The sequence below is a fragment of the Vicugna pacos genome, chromosome 6 (assembly GCF_048564905.1).
Source record: "Vicugna pacos chromosome 6, VicPac4, whole genome shotgun sequence".
Lineage (NCBI taxonomy): Eukaryota > Metazoa > Chordata > Mammalia > Artiodactyla > Camelidae > Vicugna > Vicugna pacos.
Genome location: NC_132992.1, coordinates 67,291,354 through 67,311,267, shown reverse-complemented (window position 1 = coordinate 67,311,267; position 19,914 = coordinate 67,291,354). Strand labels below are relative to the sequence as shown.

At 36.4% G+C, this 19,914-nt stretch overlaps 2 protein-coding genes across 4 annotated transcripts in view; one reads left to right on the top strand and one right to left on the bottom strand.

Moving 5' to 3' along the window:
- SLC39A9 (solute carrier family 39 member 9) overlaps window positions 1-3,167 on the bottom strand; it is a 41,177-nt gene extending 38,010 nt beyond the window's left edge. For all 3 annotated transcript variants that reach the window (XR_012073713.1, XM_006206929.4, XM_015241479.3), the window contains exon 1: window positions 2,341-3,167. Coding sequence is in view for 2 of the 3 variants with exons in the window: in XM_006206929.4 (XP_006206991.1) it covers window positions 2,341-2,436 (96 nt within the window). In the remaining variant the exon portion in view is untranslated. The remainder of the gene's footprint in view (window positions 1-2,340) is intronic.
- A 301-nt stretch (window positions 3,168-3,468) lies between these two features.
- Window positions 3,469-19,904, top strand: ERH (ERH mRNA splicing and mitosis factor). The gene is made up of 4 exons (XM_006206931.4): window positions 3,469-3,608; window positions 7,558-7,645; window positions 13,724-13,844; window positions 19,392-19,904. The coding sequence occupies exons 1-4, from the start codon at window positions 3,606-3,608 to the stop codon at window positions 19,492-19,494; spliced, it is 315 nt and encodes a 104-aa protein (XP_006206993.1). The 5' UTR covers window positions 3,469-3,605; the 3' UTR covers window positions 19,495-19,904.
- Window positions 19,905-19,914: the final 10 nt, after the last annotated feature.

Sequence of the window (19,914 nt, the reverse complement as noted above, 5' to 3'; positions counted from 1 at the left end):
ACTGTGTTTTCCAGTCCTCATGAATGAAGTTTATTTTTTACAAATTTATCATCTTACTAGTTTCACAACACATTGATCTATAATAACAGTATAATTTGTCGAGAAAAAATGCTTAATTCCTAGGAGATAAAAATCACCAGCTGAATTCTAAAATGTCTTTGACTAAGTTATATATAACTTTCATTTTTATTCTAACAGTTCAACAGTGCATTGTTTCTGCTGGAATAATGAAAAGACATTATGAATGTTGATTTATAGCATTTTTAGACATACCACTGGAAAAAGACTACCTGATCAGAAAGCCATAAATGACATATCATATTATTTTTATTAATGGCCTGGTTAATTACACCACTCATGTACACATTTCCTTGAGTAGAAAAAGAAAACAGTATACACCTGCATATTGCAAAAAAAAACCACTCAAGACAGTTCGAGAAAATGCTGAACTTGGACAAGGTCTAAGCACTTTATAGAAATAAAAAGCTTCATCGGTTCTTTCTTTGAATTAATTATAATTCTTAATAACTGTTATTGCAGTATGTTTTAAAATATACAAACCAACTTAAACTTCACAAATATCAGTCCTAATAATGTCAACTCAATTCTAATGCAGTCTTAAGAAAATACGGTTTATGTTAGAGGAGAGATAGCAGGCTCACAAAATACTGGGCAGGAAGGTAGCCCAAATGAATGAAGTAGGCTTCACAGCCAAGAAGCACTATGACAATCTACCACTACTCAGCTCTAACTAACTGCTTCCTTGAGGGAATACAGACAGAAAAAAAAACCCCAGCAACAATAATAAAATTAAACGCTGCTCATCTAACAGAGTAAGTCTGTGGGCTAGATCTGGGACATGGGCTACCAGTTTACCACCTTTGAAAAAAATGGACAGAGTGGCTAAGAACTGCTCTGAGTCAGAAAAATACAGAGTGAAAAAACAGCTCTGATTTTAAAACACTTCGTGAACTTGTCCAAATTACATAATTTAAGTCTCAGTCTCCTCATCTGTATCTCACTGCGTTTTTAAAATGAAATTAGTGGGGAGGGTATAGCTAAAGTGGTAGAGCACATGCCTAGCACGCAGGAGGTTCTGGGTTCAATCTCTGGTAACTTTTCTAAAAATAAATAAATAAATAAATAAGCCTAATTACCTCCCCCCACCAAAAAGAAAAAAAGTAAAATGAAATTAGGGAAAAAGAAAAAAATGAAATTAGGTAATGTATATGCTCAAAAAGAAAACCAGCTCAATGTTACCATTAGATGCTAAGGGAAACAAACAAAAAAAGGAGTAATAGCAATTCAAGCAACCCCTGCCTCCTTCCAGCTGGCTGTGGGCTTTATTTTCAAACTCATGATGCCTCTTTCCACATGTTTTTCCACCCATAGGCTATTTTCTTCACCGGCAAGGCCTCCCCTTCCCTCAAGTTTCTTCAAGGCCTACCTCACACCTCGTCTATACTTTTCCTTTCCACGTTAGGCCATTCTCTACTCCGGTTTCCTTTGAAAACACTTTCAGGACCGTCAGCGAAACTACTTTACTGCTGAACCCAAGGCATACTCATGAAATCCTGAATGTAGTAGTTTTTCTCCCTCTAATCCTTCAACACTGTGCGTGTTGTGAACTCCTTTATGACCACCTGAAGACTATATCTGCATTTTCATTTAACAGTGCCTTCAACTATATTTCTTCCCTGTTAAAGTCTATTAAAGTAATGATAAATAACCAAATTAACTAAAACGTCAAACCATATTAACAAAAAATCCATTTCTAAACAAATACATTTGAAAGCAATTTCGAATACCCATTCCAACGTTCTTCTTTAAAAGGAAATGTGAGTTAAGAACAATCCAATTTAGTTTTTTTCTTACTTCATTCTAATTACAGGTATCCAAAAAAAAAAAAAACTTTCCCCAAAAAACTATGCTTGCTTTTCTCAAAATAGGAAGTTATATTGACTTTAATTCATATGGATAAATAGTACTCTCCATTATCTTTTGATAGCAATCTGGAGTCTTGATTCTTTGGAACTCAAGAGTATCAAAAGAACGTTATGGTGCCTCTCTCCAAGAAATGCACACAGCCTCAAATTTTCATATGCAATCTCAGAGAATCCCAGGATCTTCAGGAGATCCACCCACCCCTGGTTAAGAACGCTAGTGCCGAATATGAAGTTTGTTTCTATTATTAAATGTTAATGCATTTTTGAGAAGATAGTCTTCCTTAAAAAGACTTTTAGCTCTGATATTAACTGGGGAAGCAGCGTCTGTTTACAACTGTCACTACTTCGTAGCAGCCATCCTGATAGCTGACCAAAAAAATTGAGAATTTCTTACCTCCGAGAAATTAACAGCCAAAGGAATGATTCCAGCCACGTAACATCCCACCAGCATAGCCAGAGACAGCAGACTAATGGAGATGAAATCATCCATTCTGCCCTCCTTTATTCACTCACTACCACCACTAGACTACAATTTTTCGGTGGCTTCAAATGATGCTTAGGTTCTTAAGAGCGTGTGGTGGTTCCAAGAGAACAAGTGGACTTTCCAGTTCTTTCGTCCTCCCCACCAGCAGACGTGTTCGAGAGGCACCTTTCTCTTGAACGTACCTGGAAACAGCCTCTTTTTGCTGATACTAGCACCAGAGAGAACTTTCAGCAATTTTAGGTCCTAGCCCGAGTCTTCAGATACCAGTCCCTGAATTCCCGTGGGTTAAAAGAGATGAGAAGAGTCAATGGGGAAAACAGGCGAATGAGCGATGTCTTCATTCGTCATAATAAGGGTAGCATAAAGGGCCTACTTCCTCCACAAACAAAGTCCCAGATAGTACCAAGAAAAGGAGAAAAACCCAAGCGAATTTGTTCGTTCTCCCGGCTCCCCTGTTTCCCTCGGGCAGCCCCGCCGGTGATTCCCCCAGGTCTGGGACCAGCCCACCAATCCAGGCAAACTCTCCTCCGAGTCTAGAATGAGGACAGGAATCCCGCTGGTCTGTAACGACGGGTCTTAGGGGTTCAGCAGCGAAGCTGATATAAAGCTGTCTCTGCCCTATACCGAGTGCTGCCCATGTTACTCCACTCCGCTGGGCCTTGACCCGGAGCCACGGATACTACAGCTGCCATGGCCGCCAAGTGGCACCTCTTCATTACATCCACTTCCGGATTGCCTTACCTCCTCCTCCTTCAAACGGGCACTTCCGGGTTACAACCGACCTATGCCCCGGGAATCTTATACTGCCGCCATTTTTGAGTCGGGCCATTGAAAGATGACTTATCTCATTGTTTATATCGGTGATTACTTTAGCCGCATGTCTCATAACGAGAGTACGGAAGACATCTTCGTGAAAAATAAAAGGATTCTTTTTCAAGTTCGGATACATTCTCCGTGTGTCAGGTCGCCCAGATCCAAGATGGCAGAAACAGAGTCAGTATCTGCTCTAGCTGCAGGAACTATGTGCGCCTCTATGGTCCAAAAGGCTTTTTCGCGGTGCGCTTCTGACGACTTCCGGCGGTTCCTCTCGCGGGGATTGGCTGTTGGCGGCGTTGCGGCTAAGCTCGTGTGCGGCGGCGGTGTCGGCAGCGGCTGCAGCGAAAGAGTTTGGCGCGATGGTGAGAAAGGCCTTAGCGGCACCCCAAGCCCCCAGCCTCCCTGGTGACCCCAGCCCCCGAGGCGACCCCAACCCGTGTATCTTCTCTCCACCCTGTCTAGCACAAGCGTGCTGCTGCCCGGCCTTCCAGGTTGTGGGTCGACCTCCCCTTCCCGCCGCGGAGACGCTGGGCCTGGCACTAGGCCCCGGAGCCCGGGTCCGCCCTGCGGTTGCGCGCCCGCCTGCTGGCTCGTGCGAGGCGTGCGGTGCGGAGGATGCGCTTTCTCCCGATTGCTCCTTGGTAGAGGCAGGCATGGGGATTTTGCTCTTTCCTTCCAAACTCCTTCTGTAGGAACAATGGCCGGGGGATGTCTGACAATCCTGCCCCAAAGCTGACAGATTGAATCTGCTACACCCAGCATGTGGTCCAGGAGGGGTCGTCTTTGCTTTACAGTGTGCTTTTTCAGTTGCTCCCTTTTGTTTTTTCGTGTTCTGCCTTTTAAAAAATACGTAACGGTTTTTCGCTTTTCTAAGGCCTCTACATACCTAGTTTGGTGTTTTCTTTAAGCCCTCAGTCCTGTTCTCACCCTTATTTATAGTCTCTTGGGGCTGGAGGCTGAAAAGACAGGTTCAGCTGAGGATGTATCCTTAGAATCTGACCGGGGTGGTAGTGGAGTGTGTGGGTAAGGTTTTGCTTTTTGTTTTGTTTTGGTTTTTTGCTTATGTATTTTGTAATCCACAAAAAGGAGATGCTCGCAGAGATTCTGAGGAATCATGGTTACTTCCACACTTAAATTTTCGTTTTCTGGTTGCTGCAGTTAAAAGGTTTACTGTTGTTAACCTTTGTTAACAAGAAACTCCAACTGTTGTTAACAACGAACGTTTTCAAGTTGAAATTTTTCTGAATTGAGATATTTCAGTGTTTGACCCAATATAATTCCAGAGGTCTAGGGATTAGAAAACTGGATTTCTAGTTCCTGTTTTATTACAATTTGCACTGTGACCTTAGGCAAGTCATTTCATCTCTTGAGTTTCCTTCTTTGCCTTTTGTGTCACTATTTGATAGTGCTAAAATGCTTAGATTAAAGTCTGAGAAAATGATAGCAGTTAATACCAACAACCCATTCTCCTTAGACAAGTATCAGTGATAATTCCTTATCAGTCCGAGTAGAATTAAAAATTGGAATTTGTGTTTAAAGTGAACAACTGTTTGTTCAAAAGTCTTAAATACTTTTGCTTTACTGAAGATACCAGCTTCAGTTTCTTTTCTTTTTTTTTTTCTTTTTCCTTTTTGGTAGTTTGGGAGAAGCATTTGAAGCTAAAGAGCCAAATGTATGTATTGTAGTATTTCTACAACAGTAGAATGACTGTTCTTAGATTTCATGTTTGTAAGGCTTTAAAAAGTTAACAAAGCCAGATTATTCATTAGAGTGAATCATAACTTCTTGGTAATCAGAGAAAATAAGGATTTTTTAAAGATAATTCTGCATAAATTTATGTAAATATATATATACACGCCTGTATTTCTTTGTTTTGCATATATATACATTTGTGTGTGTATGTGTGCGTGCACTGATTATTACCCTGAGAAAGAGTACCATGAGGAAGGCAAGGACCAAAGCTGTCCAGAAGAAAGAAAAAACTGGTAATTTTATAAGGCAAATATATTTGGAGTGGGGAGGGTATAACTCAAGTGGTAGAGCGGGTGCTTAGCGTGCACAAGGTCCTGGGTTCAATCCCCAGTACCTCTTCTAAAAATAAATAAACCTAATTACCTCCCCACCAAAACAAAAACAAACAAACAAACAAAACAAATATATTTGGAATTTTAGTAAAATGAAGAGATTCTAAAATTAGCTCCAGTAAGAAGAAAGTGGCCAAAATAGGTTTGAGAAGTATTATGATCTTAAACTGATAACAAAAAAGGCACTGCCACTTAAAAATAACCATTTTGACTACAGTTTTGTAAATTTAGTCATTTTTTCTTAATTTTTAGCTTTATCTTTGGGCACTAAGTATTGAAAATAGTAAACTTTGCTCATTTTAAAATTCATTTTAAGGCTAAATATAAAAAGCAACATACTGTATAGCCATTTCCGTATCTTTACTCTTTTAAGTGAATTAGTCCCTTATTTTGCATTAGAATAAGAACAAAATTAATATAGTAGCAACCGGTATGGCTAGTGTATGGGACAGGCTCTATTATAGGAAAGTTAGTATAGTTTCTATAAAAAAATTTTTTTTCCAACATACGACCTGTTGAAACTATTGATGGCTTGCAAAACCTTGTATGTTGTATACTGCCTTCTCTGGCTTTTAACCACTATTTAAGAAAGGCTTTGACTGTGTTCAGGTCATTATAGCTGAGAATCACTTTTGATCTCTTGTCATCAAGTTCTATTTTATCTCAAATATTCTGAAACTTTTTAATCAGAATGACTTAGTTCTTGATGGGAGGGAGGAGTACAATAAATTACTTTATTTTTCATATTGTTTTCAGAAAGTACTATTTTTTGGTGCTTATTCAGAAAGTCTAAGCATCAGCTTTTTCAGTTCCAGTTTGTTGGTAGTTACAAATTCTGTTCATTTCGTGACAGGCCATCACAGTTCTCACCAGGCAACTTTTACCAACTGCTTGGCTTTTTGCCTTTATAAGCCCCAACTCTTTCTCTTCCTCAGAACACGCTTCCAGAATTACCCAAATTTGTGTCTCCCAAATTGCAGTTCTTAAGACCTAAAATAAACTCCTTTCTTATTTTCACAAAAAAAAGAAAGAAAGAAAAGAAAAAATTCTTATCTTTTCAAAAGTTTGGTTCCTGTCATTAAGAAAAAAAAATTTTTTTTTACCCAAAAATAATAGTACAGCAAAAGACAAGGAAAAAATATGAGTGATTTGATTTAGGATTGGGTTTACAGTGAAGTTGTATCATACTTGCATTTAATTAATGATCCTTACATACTCGGCAAAAAATTGGAAGGGGTTATAATTTCAATAGTCCAGTGTTTTGGAGACATCTTTGGTTGTCACACTTTGGCCAGGATTGGGTGGGAGTTCCAATGCTACTGGTATTAGTTGAAATAGACCAGGGGTGCTGCTAAACCTACAATGTACAGGACAGCCTCCACAACAAGGATCTTCCAGTTCCAAATATATTGGTGCCAAGGTTGAGAAACCCTGAAATAGACCCACTAACGAAAACATGTCTCCACCCCACTCCTCCCCTGAGCATGAAATGGAAGACAAATCTATCTGCTATTCAGGCATATTCACATTTCCTGCAGTGCAATCCTCTAGCTGTTTTGTGTGATTCTAGTGTTTAAAAATAAATTATTTTGGTATAATATAGCCCTTTATGGTGAGTCATTATTAGGTGAAAAATTTAATGAATTTACTAGAGTAACATTAACTATGTATATTAATTTTATATTGCCATTTCATCTTATGCCTTGATGTTTGAATCTAATCCCTGGATAAGATGTTTCACTGTTGTGCTAAGGTTAGAAAAAGAACATAGATTGATACAGTACTTGCAATCATTATAGTATTTTCCTTTTTCTCTCCTTTCATCAGCCTATATCTGACTCTTCATTAGGGACTTAATAAGGCTAGAGATAGAAACTGATCAATGGAAATAGAAAACCTAAGCAGGTTTATAATCAGCTGGGAAGAAAGAAAGAAAACAGTACAAGGTAGCTTACACTGAATACCTGCTGGCAGTGAGTGCAATAATAGTTTGAGAAAGTAGCCATTAAGGACTGGGGGACTAAGAGACGTTACACAGAGGAGTTGTGAACCCAGCTTCTGGTGCTACACTTGGGCAAAGGCATAAATATTATAGAAAGAGCACCCTGATTAATAGTGTTTTAATAACCAATGATCATTTGTATCATGATTGGGGATTTTATCTCATACTATGAATTTCTCAAATATGAGTTATAAACTTATATTAAAATCACTTTTCCTTCTGCAGTCTCACACCATTTTGCTGGTACAGCCTACAAAGAGGCCAGAAGGCAGAACTTATGCTGACTATGAATCTGTGAATGAATGCATGGAAGGTGAGTTTAAACACTGATAATCAAAGGGTAGAAATCTTTTAGAGTTTTTTTCCCCTCCTTACATTCACATTTAGACACTGGTTTGTTTTTTCCTCTAGATTTCTTGAATTGTTACTCTGAGCAGGAAAAGTAGATATTTAGGACCATAATTGCTGACTATTTGAAATGGTAATTGTATACACTGCCTTTTTCTGCTGCAAATATAACTACTTTTTTTTAATTGAAGTATAGTCAGTTTATAGTGTTTCACTTTCTGATGTACAGCATAATGATTCAGGCATACATGTACGTATATTCATTTTCATATTCTTTTTCATTATAGGTTACTGCAAGATTCTGAACGTAGTTTCTTGTGCTATACAGAAGAAATTTGTTGTTTATCTATTTTATATATAGTAGTTAATATTTGCAGATCTCAAACTCCCAGTTTATCCCTCCCCACCCCTTTTCCCCCCTGGTAACCATAAGTTTGTTTTCTATGTCTGTGAGTCTGTTTCTGTTTTGTAGATAAGTTCATTATTGTCTTTTTTTAGATTCCACATATGAGTGATGATATATGGTAGTTTTTCTCTTTCTGGCTTATTTCACTTAGAATGACAATCTCCAGGTCCATCCATGTTGCTGCAAATGGCATTGTTTTATTCATTTTTTATCACTGAGTAATATTCCATTGTATAAATATACCACAGCTTCTTTATCCAGTCACCTGTTGATGGACATTTAGATTGTTTCCATGTGTTGGCTGTTGTAAATAGTGCTGCTATGAACATTGGAGTGCATGTATCTTTTCAAATTAAGAGTTCCCTCCAGATGTATGCCCTGGAGTGGGCTTGCTGGATCATATGGTAAGTCTTTTTAGTTTTTTGAGGAATCTCCAAACTGTTTTCCATAATGGCTGCATCAGCTACATTTCCACCAACAGTGTAGGAGGGTTGCCTTTTCTCCACATCCTTTCCAGCATTTATCGTTTGTGGCCTTTATAATGATGGCCATTCTGACTGATGTGAAATGATAACCTCATTGTAGTTTTGATTTGCATTTCTCTGATAATTAGCGATATTGAGCACTTTTTCATCTGCCTATTGGCTGTTTGTCTTCATTGGAGAATTGTTTAGGTCTTCTGCCCATTTTTGGATTGGCTTGGGTTTCTTTTTTGTTGTTAAGTTGTATGAGCTATTTATATATTCTGGATGTTAAGCCTCTGTCAGTCACATCTTTTGCAAACAGTTTTTTCTTATTCCATAGGGTGTCATTTTGTTTTGCTTGTGGTTTCCTTTGCTTTGCAAATACTTTACTTTTTTTGATCAACTTCATGTATGTAATTAATGACTTTCACAAGCATCCAATTGTTATGTAAATATTCTGCTATTTGTTACATGTTATTTTGTTACTGTGTTATGTAAATATTTTACAGGTATCAATATATATTCTGGTTAAACTCAAGCACTATAGTTTTTAAGGCAGGCTCAAGGAGTGCCTACAGAACCTAATAGTCTGCTTGTTAAATTAATGTTAAAAGCTGGTTACAGTCCATCAGCATGTTGTTAGAAAACAAAAATTATCTCAGCAAAAAAGGCAAATGGAACCAAATCAGTATAATTTATTGTGCATTTGATAAGCTTGCACAACCCTGAAGGGAAGTATTAGCCCTCAGTAAACCATGAGCACAGATTGAATCATCACAAATTTGATTCATCCTTACGTTTAATCATTACATCAAGTAAACCAGTTGTGCATGCCCTGCATGCTTTCTAGCAAACTGTCCATTCTTTGCTTCTTCCTGTAAGGATTTTATAGTTGCTATTTTTGTTGCTGAGCATGTCCCTGAATTTACTGATTTTCTAAAGCTGACTGAGTTTGACTTAAAATCTGTTCATTTAAAGTCAACAGTGGATAGACCTGTGAAGGAAAAAAAGCTACTCATAATAATTAGAGACAGCTTCTATGCCTTCCTGGGTGCCATCAAATTGTGCTCTAATTTTTAAAGAAGAGCAAGGCTTCTGTCCTTTTCTCTTTTCAGGTCCCTTCCTGTGCTGACATCCTTACTTGTCATTAAAATAGAATTTGCCCACACTGACTTAGAAGATTGTTGCTTTACCTATATTACCATATTTGGTCTTTGATTCTTCAATACTCTTTACTAACCTTTGCTGATTTTAGTGATTGTGCTTTTTTTTTAAATTAATACACTTTATTTCTAGAGTAGTTTTATGTTTAAAGAAAAATTGAATGGAAAGTACAGAGTTTCAATATACTTCTCCCTACCCCACAATTTCCCCTATTATTGAAGTCCATAGTTTACACTAGGGTTCCTACTTTGTGTTATGCGGTTCTGTGGATTTTGCCAAATGCATAGTGTCATATAACCACCATTAAAGTATCATGGGAAATAGTTTCACTGCCTTAAAAAATCCCTCATGCTCCACCTGTTCATCCCTCCTTGCCCGGTCCCTGCCCCCTGGAGACCACCAGTCTTCTGTCACTGTAGTTTTGTCTTTTCCAGAATTTTATAAAATTGGAATTATTACCATATATAACCTTTTCAGAATGGCTTCTTTCACTTAGGAATACGCATTTAAGTTTCTTCCATGTCTCTTTGTGGCTTGATAGCTCTTCCCCATCCACATTTTTAGTTGGGAATGGTGATTTTTGTTTCCATTTTAATTAGTAGACTTAATTTTTTCTAGGATAGTTTCATGTTACAGGAAAAATGGTTAGAAAGTACAGTTACATCATACTCCTGCTTCCTTCCCACTCCTTCCCAGTTTTTCCTGCTATTTACATTTTTTACTAGTGTGATACATTTGTGACAATTGTGGAACCAATCCTGATACCTTATTAATTAAAGTCCATGATTTTACATTAATGTTCCCTCTTTGCTTTGAACATTCTATGGATTTTGACATTTATAATGACATGTTATCTACCATCTACAACCCTAAAAATTCCCTGTGCTCCACCTATTCATTCATCTCCACCCTCCACCCCATCTGACATTTTTAATGTCTCTATAGTTTCCAGAATGTTGTTTAGTTGAAATTACAGTATGTAGCTTTTGCAGATTGGCTCTTTCACCTAGCAGTATACTTTGAAGTTTTCTCCATGTCTTTTTTTTTTCTTTATTATTTTTAATTCCTTTTGGGGGGAGGGGATTAGGCTTATTTAACTTATTTATTTATTTAATGGAGATACTAGGGATTGAACCCAGGACCTCTTGCATGCTAGGCATGCACTCTACCACTAGAGCTATACCTTCCCCTCTTTCTCCATGTCTTTTCATGGCTTAATAGCTCGTTTCTTTTTATTGCTGAATAATATTCCATTGTATGAGTATGCAACAGTTTGGTTATCCATTCACCTATTGAAGGGCATCTTGCAAGTTTTGGCAGTGAATAAACTGCTATAAACATTACTGTGCAGGTTTTTGTGTGAACCTAAGCTTTCAGTCCCTTTGATTGAATACTAGGGGGTATGATTGTTGGATCGTATGGTAAGGCTTTGTAAGAAACTGACAGGCTGTCTTCAGATGTGGCTGTGTCATCTTGCATTCCCACCAGCAATGAATGGGAGTTCCTGTGGCAGCATTTGGTGTTGTCAGTGTTTTGTATTTTTGCCATTCTTATAGATGTATAGTGATATCTCATTGTTTTAATTTGTAGTTTTCTCATGATATAATGTTTTCATAATGCTTTTTTGCCTTCTGTACATCTTTCGTGGTGAGATGTTTGTTTTGATCTTTTGCCCATTTTTTAATTTGCTTTCTTTTAGGAGTTCTTTGTATAGTTTTGATAAGTCTTTTATCAGATATACGTTTTGCAAAGATTTTCTCTTGGTCTGTGGCTTGTCTTTTCACTTTCTTAATAGTGTCCTGGGAAGCCTGAAAGGTTTAAATTTTGATGGAGTCCAACTTACATATATTTTTTTTCTTCTGTTGCTTATGGCTTTGATGTCTTACTGAAGAAGCCATTGCCTTATCCAAAGTCACAAAGGTTTGTGCCTATATTTTCTTCCAAGGGTTTCATAGTTTTGGCTCTTAGATCCCTGGGCCATTTTGAGGGAATATTTATACATGCTGTGAGATAAGGTCCAAGTTTCTTCTTTTGCATGTGAATGTACAGTTGTCCTGGCACTGTTTGTTAATAAAAACTATTCTCCACTGAATTGTCTTGGTGCCTTTGTCAAATAACTGTTGACTGTAAATTGAGGGTTTATTTTTGGACCTTTGTTTCTTTTCCATTAACCTGTGTGCCTATCCTTATGCATAGACTTGTCTTGATTAAGTTTTGGAATCAAGAAGTGTGAATATTACAGTTTTGTTCTTCTTTTTCAAGATACTTTGGCTATCCTGGGTCGCTTGTAATTCCATATCAAATTTAGGATCAATTTGTCAGTTTCTGCAAAAGCCCTTTAGATTTTGATAAGAATTTCGTTGAATCTGTAGATCATTTGGGGGAATATTACCAGCTTGATACTAAGTCACCCAATCCATGAACGTGAGACATATCTCCATTTATTTAAATCTTTACTTTCAATGACATTGTGTAGTTTTCATTGTGTGTCTTATGTCTCATTAAATTTACTCCTAAGAATTTTATTATTTTTTGATGCTTTTGTACATGGAGCTGTTTTCTTCATGTTCATATTGTTTATATTGTTGAGGTATAGAACTACAATTGATTTTTATATGTTAATCTTATATCATGCAATTTTGCTGCACTCATTTATTAGTTCTAATAGTTTGTTTTCATTTTGTAGTTTCCATAGGATATTCTGTATACAGGATCATATCATGTGTGAATAGAGATAGGTGCACTTCTCCCAACCTGAGGCCTGTTAGTGCTTCTCCTTGCCAAATCACCCTGGCTGGAACCTGCAATGCAATGCTGAGTACAGGTGGCAAGATCAGATCTTCTAGTGTTCTTCCTGATCTGAGTGGAAAGCACTCAGTCTTTCACCATTAAGTATGATGGTAGCTGTGGGTCAGTGCCTTTTTAAGATAAAACAATTTATTTTCCTGGTTTTTATTTCCTTTCCAGTTCACCTTCTCTGTTCAGGAATTCAGGTACTCTCTGATGACAGTGTGGTGTACCAGTACCATCAAAACCCTTTATTACTAAGATAGCTTTTGAAAACTCTGTTGTTGATTATTACTTTTTATTAGGAAATTTATGAAGTCAAATTAGAGGTACATGAAAGACCTGTACATACAGGACAGGACATGTTTTTCCCAGTTTGCTAATATTTATTCACTTGTCCATTCATCATAGTAGTCTTAGAAGCATTTGGTAGTGGGAATGGGCTGAAAAGGTTTTATTTCCATTTTGTGGGAACAAGAAAGGAGTGTGTCACTGAATAAAAATTAAATAAAAAATGTGTTCTTTAGATAATTATGTGGGCTTGCTGTCAGTGATCTTGTTCACTGTTGTCTTTTTACTTTTATTTGAGTACTTACATGTTTATTATATGTGCAAATGCTTTATATGCAGTATTTCATGTAATCTTCACAGCTCTATGAAGAGGTACTGTTATCTCCGTTTGACAGGTGGGATTCAGGGGATGGAGTCATTAGTAAAGGACAAATCTGGAATTCAAGTCTGAATCCAGAGTCCAGGATCTTAAGTACTCTATTATGATAATCTCTTCCTCGTTGCCAATTTTGGTTTTTACTTTGCCTTGTATCAAAATTTGAAAGCAGAATAGAAAAGCGTTAATTTGTCATTCATCATTCCCAAGTGTGGTATTTTTCTTTATTTACTCTGAGGTGTTAAGAATATTTATTGGAAAACCTGATACCTGTGATGTCATCACTTTGAACCATTGTATGACAAGTCATTAAAGATTCAATGACTTGAAGTAATCATTTTATTTTATTATTAAGGCACAAGATACTTATCAACATTCTGCTGAATTTATAAAATATTTTAAAATTTGCTAGTGGCAACAATTAAAGTAAAAGTGATCACCGTACTGTTCTTTTCCCAGCATAATTTTATAGAAATAGCTATTACATCAACATGTAAAACTGTTGTTATCTAAAATTCATGTAGTTGTAAGATCTTGGTTTTCCCCCCTACTTAGGTGTTTGTAAAATGTATGAAGAACATCTGAAGAGAATGAATCCCAACAGCCCCTCTATCACATATGACATCAGTCAGTTGTTTGATTTTATCGATGATCTGGCAGACCTCAGCTGCCTTGTGTAAGTATTGGCCACTGTGTCTCTTTAGTTGTATTTTTCTGTTGTTTGTTCATCTGCTTGAGGCAGTGTATGGTATTGGGAGCTCATTTTGCCTGCCACTGGTCATTTTCATGACATTATTTTTTAAAAATAAACGTTTGTAGGACTGAAATGAATTTAATTTTAATCCCACCTGATGTTAATCATGTATATTTTGATGTGTTAGAATGAGATTTTTTTTCAGACCCTTAATATTTTCTATTTTTAGAGTTCGTGAAATTAAAAATTTTTTTCCTAATATACTATGTTTGTTATAAATTGTGTCAGTAATTACTTATCACTATTACCAAGAAGCAAGTAAGTCTATAATACTTAATCTTCTCAGCATTTTTTGGATAAGAGAGTGAGTGTAAGTACAGCTAATTTTACAGAGGAAATTGGAAGCACTTTTTTTAGTTTTAGTTTTATTTTCTGCACCTCTTCATTGTATTTCAGTTATAGCCATTTCACTTTGCTCACTCAGAACATTTAAGTGATCCAGTTCTGGTCTTTTATGAAATGTGTTAACAATGTGTTATAATTCTGTTATGGTTATTTCAATATAAAAAGCTCAGAAAACTGTAAGAGGCCAGCAGAGCTATATGTATTATGCTATGTTGGTTTGTAATGTCTGTAGTTGACCTGTTTATTGCCAGACACACACACAGAAAAAGACATATACATAGTCATTTAACAAATATTTATTGAGTGCTAACTATATACCATGAGTGCTAACTATATACCATGGGCACTGGGAGTTGAACAGTGAATAAATCAGGTTAAAAGGAAGCCTGTGAAGCTGCAGAAGAGTGAGTGAATCAGTGAAAGTAGGAGGAGATGAAATTGGTGGGGCAGAGAGGGTGATATCCTAGAAGCCACTTCAGAAGTATTTCATATTATTGGTAGGTGAAATAAATGAGGACTGAGAACTGACCCCTAGTTTAGCACTGTGGAAGTCTGGTAGAGTGACAGGAGTAAAGTCTATACATTACAGTGCGTTTAAGGTAATGAGAAGAACTGTAGGCTGCTAACACAGCCAACTTCTTTGAAGAATTTAGCTCAAAATGAGAGCAGAGAAATGTAGTTACAGCTAAAGGAAGAAATGCCCTTTTTATTTTATTTTTGTTTTTAAGATGGGAGAAATAATGGTAAGTTTCCAGGCTGATGGGATGATCTAACAGAGAGGGAGAAACTGATGGCTCTAGATAGAATCTTGGACAGTTCATTAATAGTAAAGTAGGGCAGGCCGGCAGATGTGATGGAAGCTTGGGGAAATTGTTTTCTGCTTTAGTTATCTGAGTAAAATAGGAAGGACACCATTTGAAACTAAGGGTGAGGGAGGAGGTATTGGAGGTTTGTGAAAAGAGGTAAATAATCCAGGAGGGTAAAGGGATTAGGGAATGTGTGATTTAAGAGGTAACTGATAATTTAAAATCAGTCATTGTGATAATGGTTTTTTTGTTTATCACTCTTAACCCGAATGGTTACAGGTGAGTCTTTACAGGTATTAATGATAATGCCACAATTAATCTCTTTCAGAGATTTTGCTAAAAATTGAAGATATATACAAGGAAGTATTAATGCAAGAGACTGAATGACCATGAAATGTAAATAAGGGGTGAGGTGGGTGGAGACAGAGGTAGAATCAATTAGTTATGGGTCACAGTGGGGTCAAAGGATTGTTGAAGTTGTGGTAAGTGAAAGTAGTGATCGGGGAACAAGTGCTCGAAATTAGGAGATTGGAGTTACTGATAATGACAAGGTATAGGGATCTGGTCAAGGAAGGGCAGGAAACAAGATCATTGGAGGAGAGGAGTTCAAGGAACTGAGAAGCCCAGATGCTGGCAGATAATTTACTGGATATGAAGTCACCAATAATGTGTTTACTTACTTTATAGAATTTGAGAACAGAGTGCTTTGTTTTTGTTCACTGCTACATCCCCAGTGCCTAGAGTAGTAGTTAGCACCTAGTTAATATTGAGTAAATATTGGTTGTAAAAATACATGTCACCCATATAATATGTGACTTTCATGCTGAAGTTATTTATCTGAGTAAACTGTGTGTTTTTTTAAATACATTTTTGTCCCAAGTGTATTTGAGGAGATTTTCACACTTACACTTAAGTAATAGATGTTTCAGTTGGAACTTAATAGGATTTTAACAGAGTTTATGTGCATGTCTTCACTTCATTCTTTAAATGAATGTTGATTTTATTTTAAAAATTAGTGGCTTCCTTTCTAATTTTATAAAAATCACTTATTGATGCTTTGGCATGTGGCACTCATCCTCAGCAAATGAGAAATTACTTAAAATCTTGGGAGGTTATGGTTAACAGCTAACTGGAGTTTCAGGATTAGACCTAGCTGACTTTGAATCTTGGCTCTGTCATTTGCTAGCTCCCTTGGGCAAGTTAGATTGCTTATTTGCAAAATTTAGACACATCTACCTCCCAGGACTCTTGTGAGGCTCTTGTGCTTGCTTAGCGCAGCAGCATCAGGTAGCAAGAACTCCGTCTTTAACTAGCTTGACAATGTCAGGGCAGGGTTTTATTTTTAAGTACAGGTAGATTGGTTCTTTAAAATTTGCCACAAGTAGAATGATAGGAGTTTCAAATTTCACAAGTGAGTAAAATTGTACTGTTAACTAATAAAGAGGTGTTATGTTGTTTTTTGACAGTATGAAAGTTACACAAAGCGAAATAGTAGCTTTTAGGGACATACTGCAAGTGTGTCATTAACAACAGATCATGACATTTCTAACTTTCTGCGATTAAATGTTAACCAGAATCTACAAGTAGCTTGCTAAAATGATTTCTGATGTTTGCATTATTAAAGCAAGACGGAGGAAAGACTTCTTTAATTATATATAATTATAGATTATAATTTAATTATTTTAGATAATTCTTTGCAACTCTAGTAGTTCAGATTAATGATAGATTCATGATAATTTATAGTTGTTAATAGTCTGGAAAACTAAACTGTAGCTATTCATGTTGCTGTCTCTAATGATGAACTTTTGGCCTCTGAAAACTTTCAAAATCAGATTTAGGATTTAGGATCATTTTGCCCACATGACTTTATTATTTGGATGTTCAGGAGAAATTGTTTCCAAAGAGGTGACTTGTTGTCATGGCACTTCCTATGACAGCACATCCTACTCTCCTTAATCAAGGATTGTGACTTGGGCTGTTACTCCTCAGACCAGGAATTGCATTCATTTTTGATTTGTAAATTGTTGTGTACTCATTGCTTCTATTACATCTAAATGGCAGTGACATAGGACATTTTTTATTTACTTTTAAACCAGTAGGAGAAGAATGGAATAAATAAGATTATACTTTGTTGACATAATTAAACCCAGAACAAACTGACCAGGCATTAATAGTAAAATTTATACATGGAGGATTTGTATTTCATATATTTGAAGTTAGAGTACAGATTTCTTCACAATTCTGTGATCTGTAAGGTTTTGTTTTGTTTTGTTTTATTTAACTAGGCTTTTTATAAGATTGAGAGAACAGCTTTTTGAAGATGCAGGCTTTTCTTGTTTGCTTAGAGGCAGAGGGACATTTTCATCCTTATTTATTGTAATTAGGAGGTACTCCTACCTAGTCAGGAAGACAGCTTGTTATTAGTGAAGATCCTGGCTGATTTCCCTACTCAGATCCACAGCTTCTGCCCTGTATACACCTGCATCCATTGATTATAATATTAAGCTAAGAGATTCATCTGTGCCAACAGCTAGGGATTTTATTAACGTATGTAACATTTAATTGTCTCATTTTCAAGTGCCAGTTAATAGCCATCAACACACAGCTTTCTGTAAAAAAGGCATTATTACTATCTAAATTGGAAAATAGCATGCAAGTTGATGGATTCCTAAATGTTCACAAACCAAAGTGATCTTGTTGAGGGCAGGTGGTGTAAATAAGACTGTCCCACCGAGACTTTATAGTTCCGAAAAATTCTGTTACTTTTTTAGTTCTTTACCAATGTTAATATAAATATTGTACTCTATTCTGCCATACCCTGAAGTAGAGTTGATTAGCACTTATTTAATTAAGAAGCATAAATAAAGGGTAGTCAAAGAAAATTTTTACTTTTTAGAATATTTCTCATTGTAACAAAAGGACATTCATAAGAAGCCAAATATTTCTTCCTGGTTAAGCATTTTGTGAAAGTAGAAAGCTTGTGCATTTTTAATAAACCTGATTCATTCAGAGGAAGAATATGATAAGGGTATATAAAACATTCCTACTTTGGAGTTTCTTGAAAAGAAATTTTTTGAAAAAAAATTGGAGCATAAGATTCTAGCTCAGTGGTTAACAGTGAGGACTCTGGTCAGGAGCGTTTAAGCTTTTATTCCTTGCCCAAAATCTTTTTTTTTGAGCCTTGGTTTCCTCCTTTATTAAAAAAGGGGTGGGGGATGATAATCATATCTACTCATAGCGTTGTAAACAAGATTAAGTGAGTTGATTCAGATAAGCACTTAAAGCACTACCTAGCAGTTGGTAATGTCTTAATAGGTGTTTACTATCATTTTACAGGGGGTTTTTTTGTTTGTTTTTTGCTGAGAAGCTAAAAAAATGAAACTGCTGGCTAAAATGAAACAATAGTTGATAGATTAGATACTTAATTTTTCTAGAGTATCCATCCCTAAGGTATTTTTTTCAGGCAAGCTATATTTTCCCCTCTTGGATGCCATGCAGTATTTCCACCAGATGGTGCACATGGCTTTGAAACACTATGATGTGCTTTGTATTTGTATGATCTCTACCCACTTACTGTCTGCTTTTTATACTATAACATTAGTTTTTTTTTAACACCAAAAATGAATTTATTGCTTAACCAGCTAGATTTCAGTTGTAGGTCACTTGCAGTGCTTGTATTTTTTGAGTCCTCTGAAGATACCTTGAGTGATTTGGCTATTAAGTGATGATACCTTGTACTCCAAAAACCCTGGAATCCCATTTGAGTTTTATTGCTAGTGCTACTCCTTGTATTCCTGACCTTTCTCAGCCTCTAGCAGTACTTCTATTGAAAGGGAAACCCTAAAATACTGGATGTATACAAAATTTTCCTTCTGTTAGTACTTTTCAGGGAAGAAATCTTTGTAGTAGTAGCATGTTTTTAAAGCTTTTTTAGTTGATTCAAAATAAATTTAGCAAATCTGAAGTTTTTATTAGTGTATGGTTTTGTTTTTTAATCACTAAAGGAACCACAAAAAGATTAACTATGTAGGAGAAAGAACACATGGTTTCTGGTCATACTCTGTCAAGAAATAGATGGGTAACACGTTGAGCATTTAACTTAAGATCTCTAGACCTTGTTTTCTTTTCCTGCCAGAAGATTGTACTAAGTGATCTAAACTTCCTGTCACTTAGAATTCAAGTTATGTAATTAGCTCTTTTCATGTATGAAGATGTGAACATCTTTGCCATCGTTGAGTAGTTATAATTTCAGGTTTTAAAAATATGACAGTAATTGACCATTGTAACTTTCTTTGCTTTTTACCTTTCTGTTCCTTAGTTACCGAGCTGATACCCAGACATACCAGCCTTATAACAAAGACTGGATTAAAGAGAAGATCTACGTGCTCCTTCGTCGGCAGGCCCAGCAGGCCGGAAAATAGTTGAGTTTGAAAGCATTAGGGGGGCGGGGTGGGCTTGGAACACAGGTGTGTACAGCGTGCTGTAGTGAAAGTTTTGTATTTTACTGTAAATCCTGTTTCCATTTTGGTACATTCTGGCTAGGATTGAATGTATTAGAAGAAATGTGAGGATCTTGTTCAATCTGAAACCTCCATTGCCCTCCCTGCCTTACTTTTTTTTTTTTTTTTTACTTAAACATTTTTATGATGGTTTAGATGGAAGTTGGTTTTTGTCAGTTATTGTTGGTTCCAGTCCTTCAAACTGTTCATACCTGCTTTATAACATTCACTGTACTAACCCATTTCAAATTGGGGTGGGGGGTGGTGACACAGTTTCGTTGTGTCCTCAAGATAAGTCTTAGTGAAAAACAAATAAATGTTCTTTAGTTATATTTTCCCCCC

Coding starts and splice junctions, on each gene's coding strand:
- ERH (XM_006206931.4), top strand. Junction 7,646..13,723: donor TGTGAATGAATGCATGGAAG/GTGAGTTTAAAC, acceptor CCCCCTACTTAG/GTGTTTGTAAAATGTATGAA. Junction 13,845..19,391: donor GCAGACCTCAGCTGCCTTGT/GTAAGTATTGGC, acceptor TCTGTTCCTTAG/TTACCGAGCTGATACCCAGA.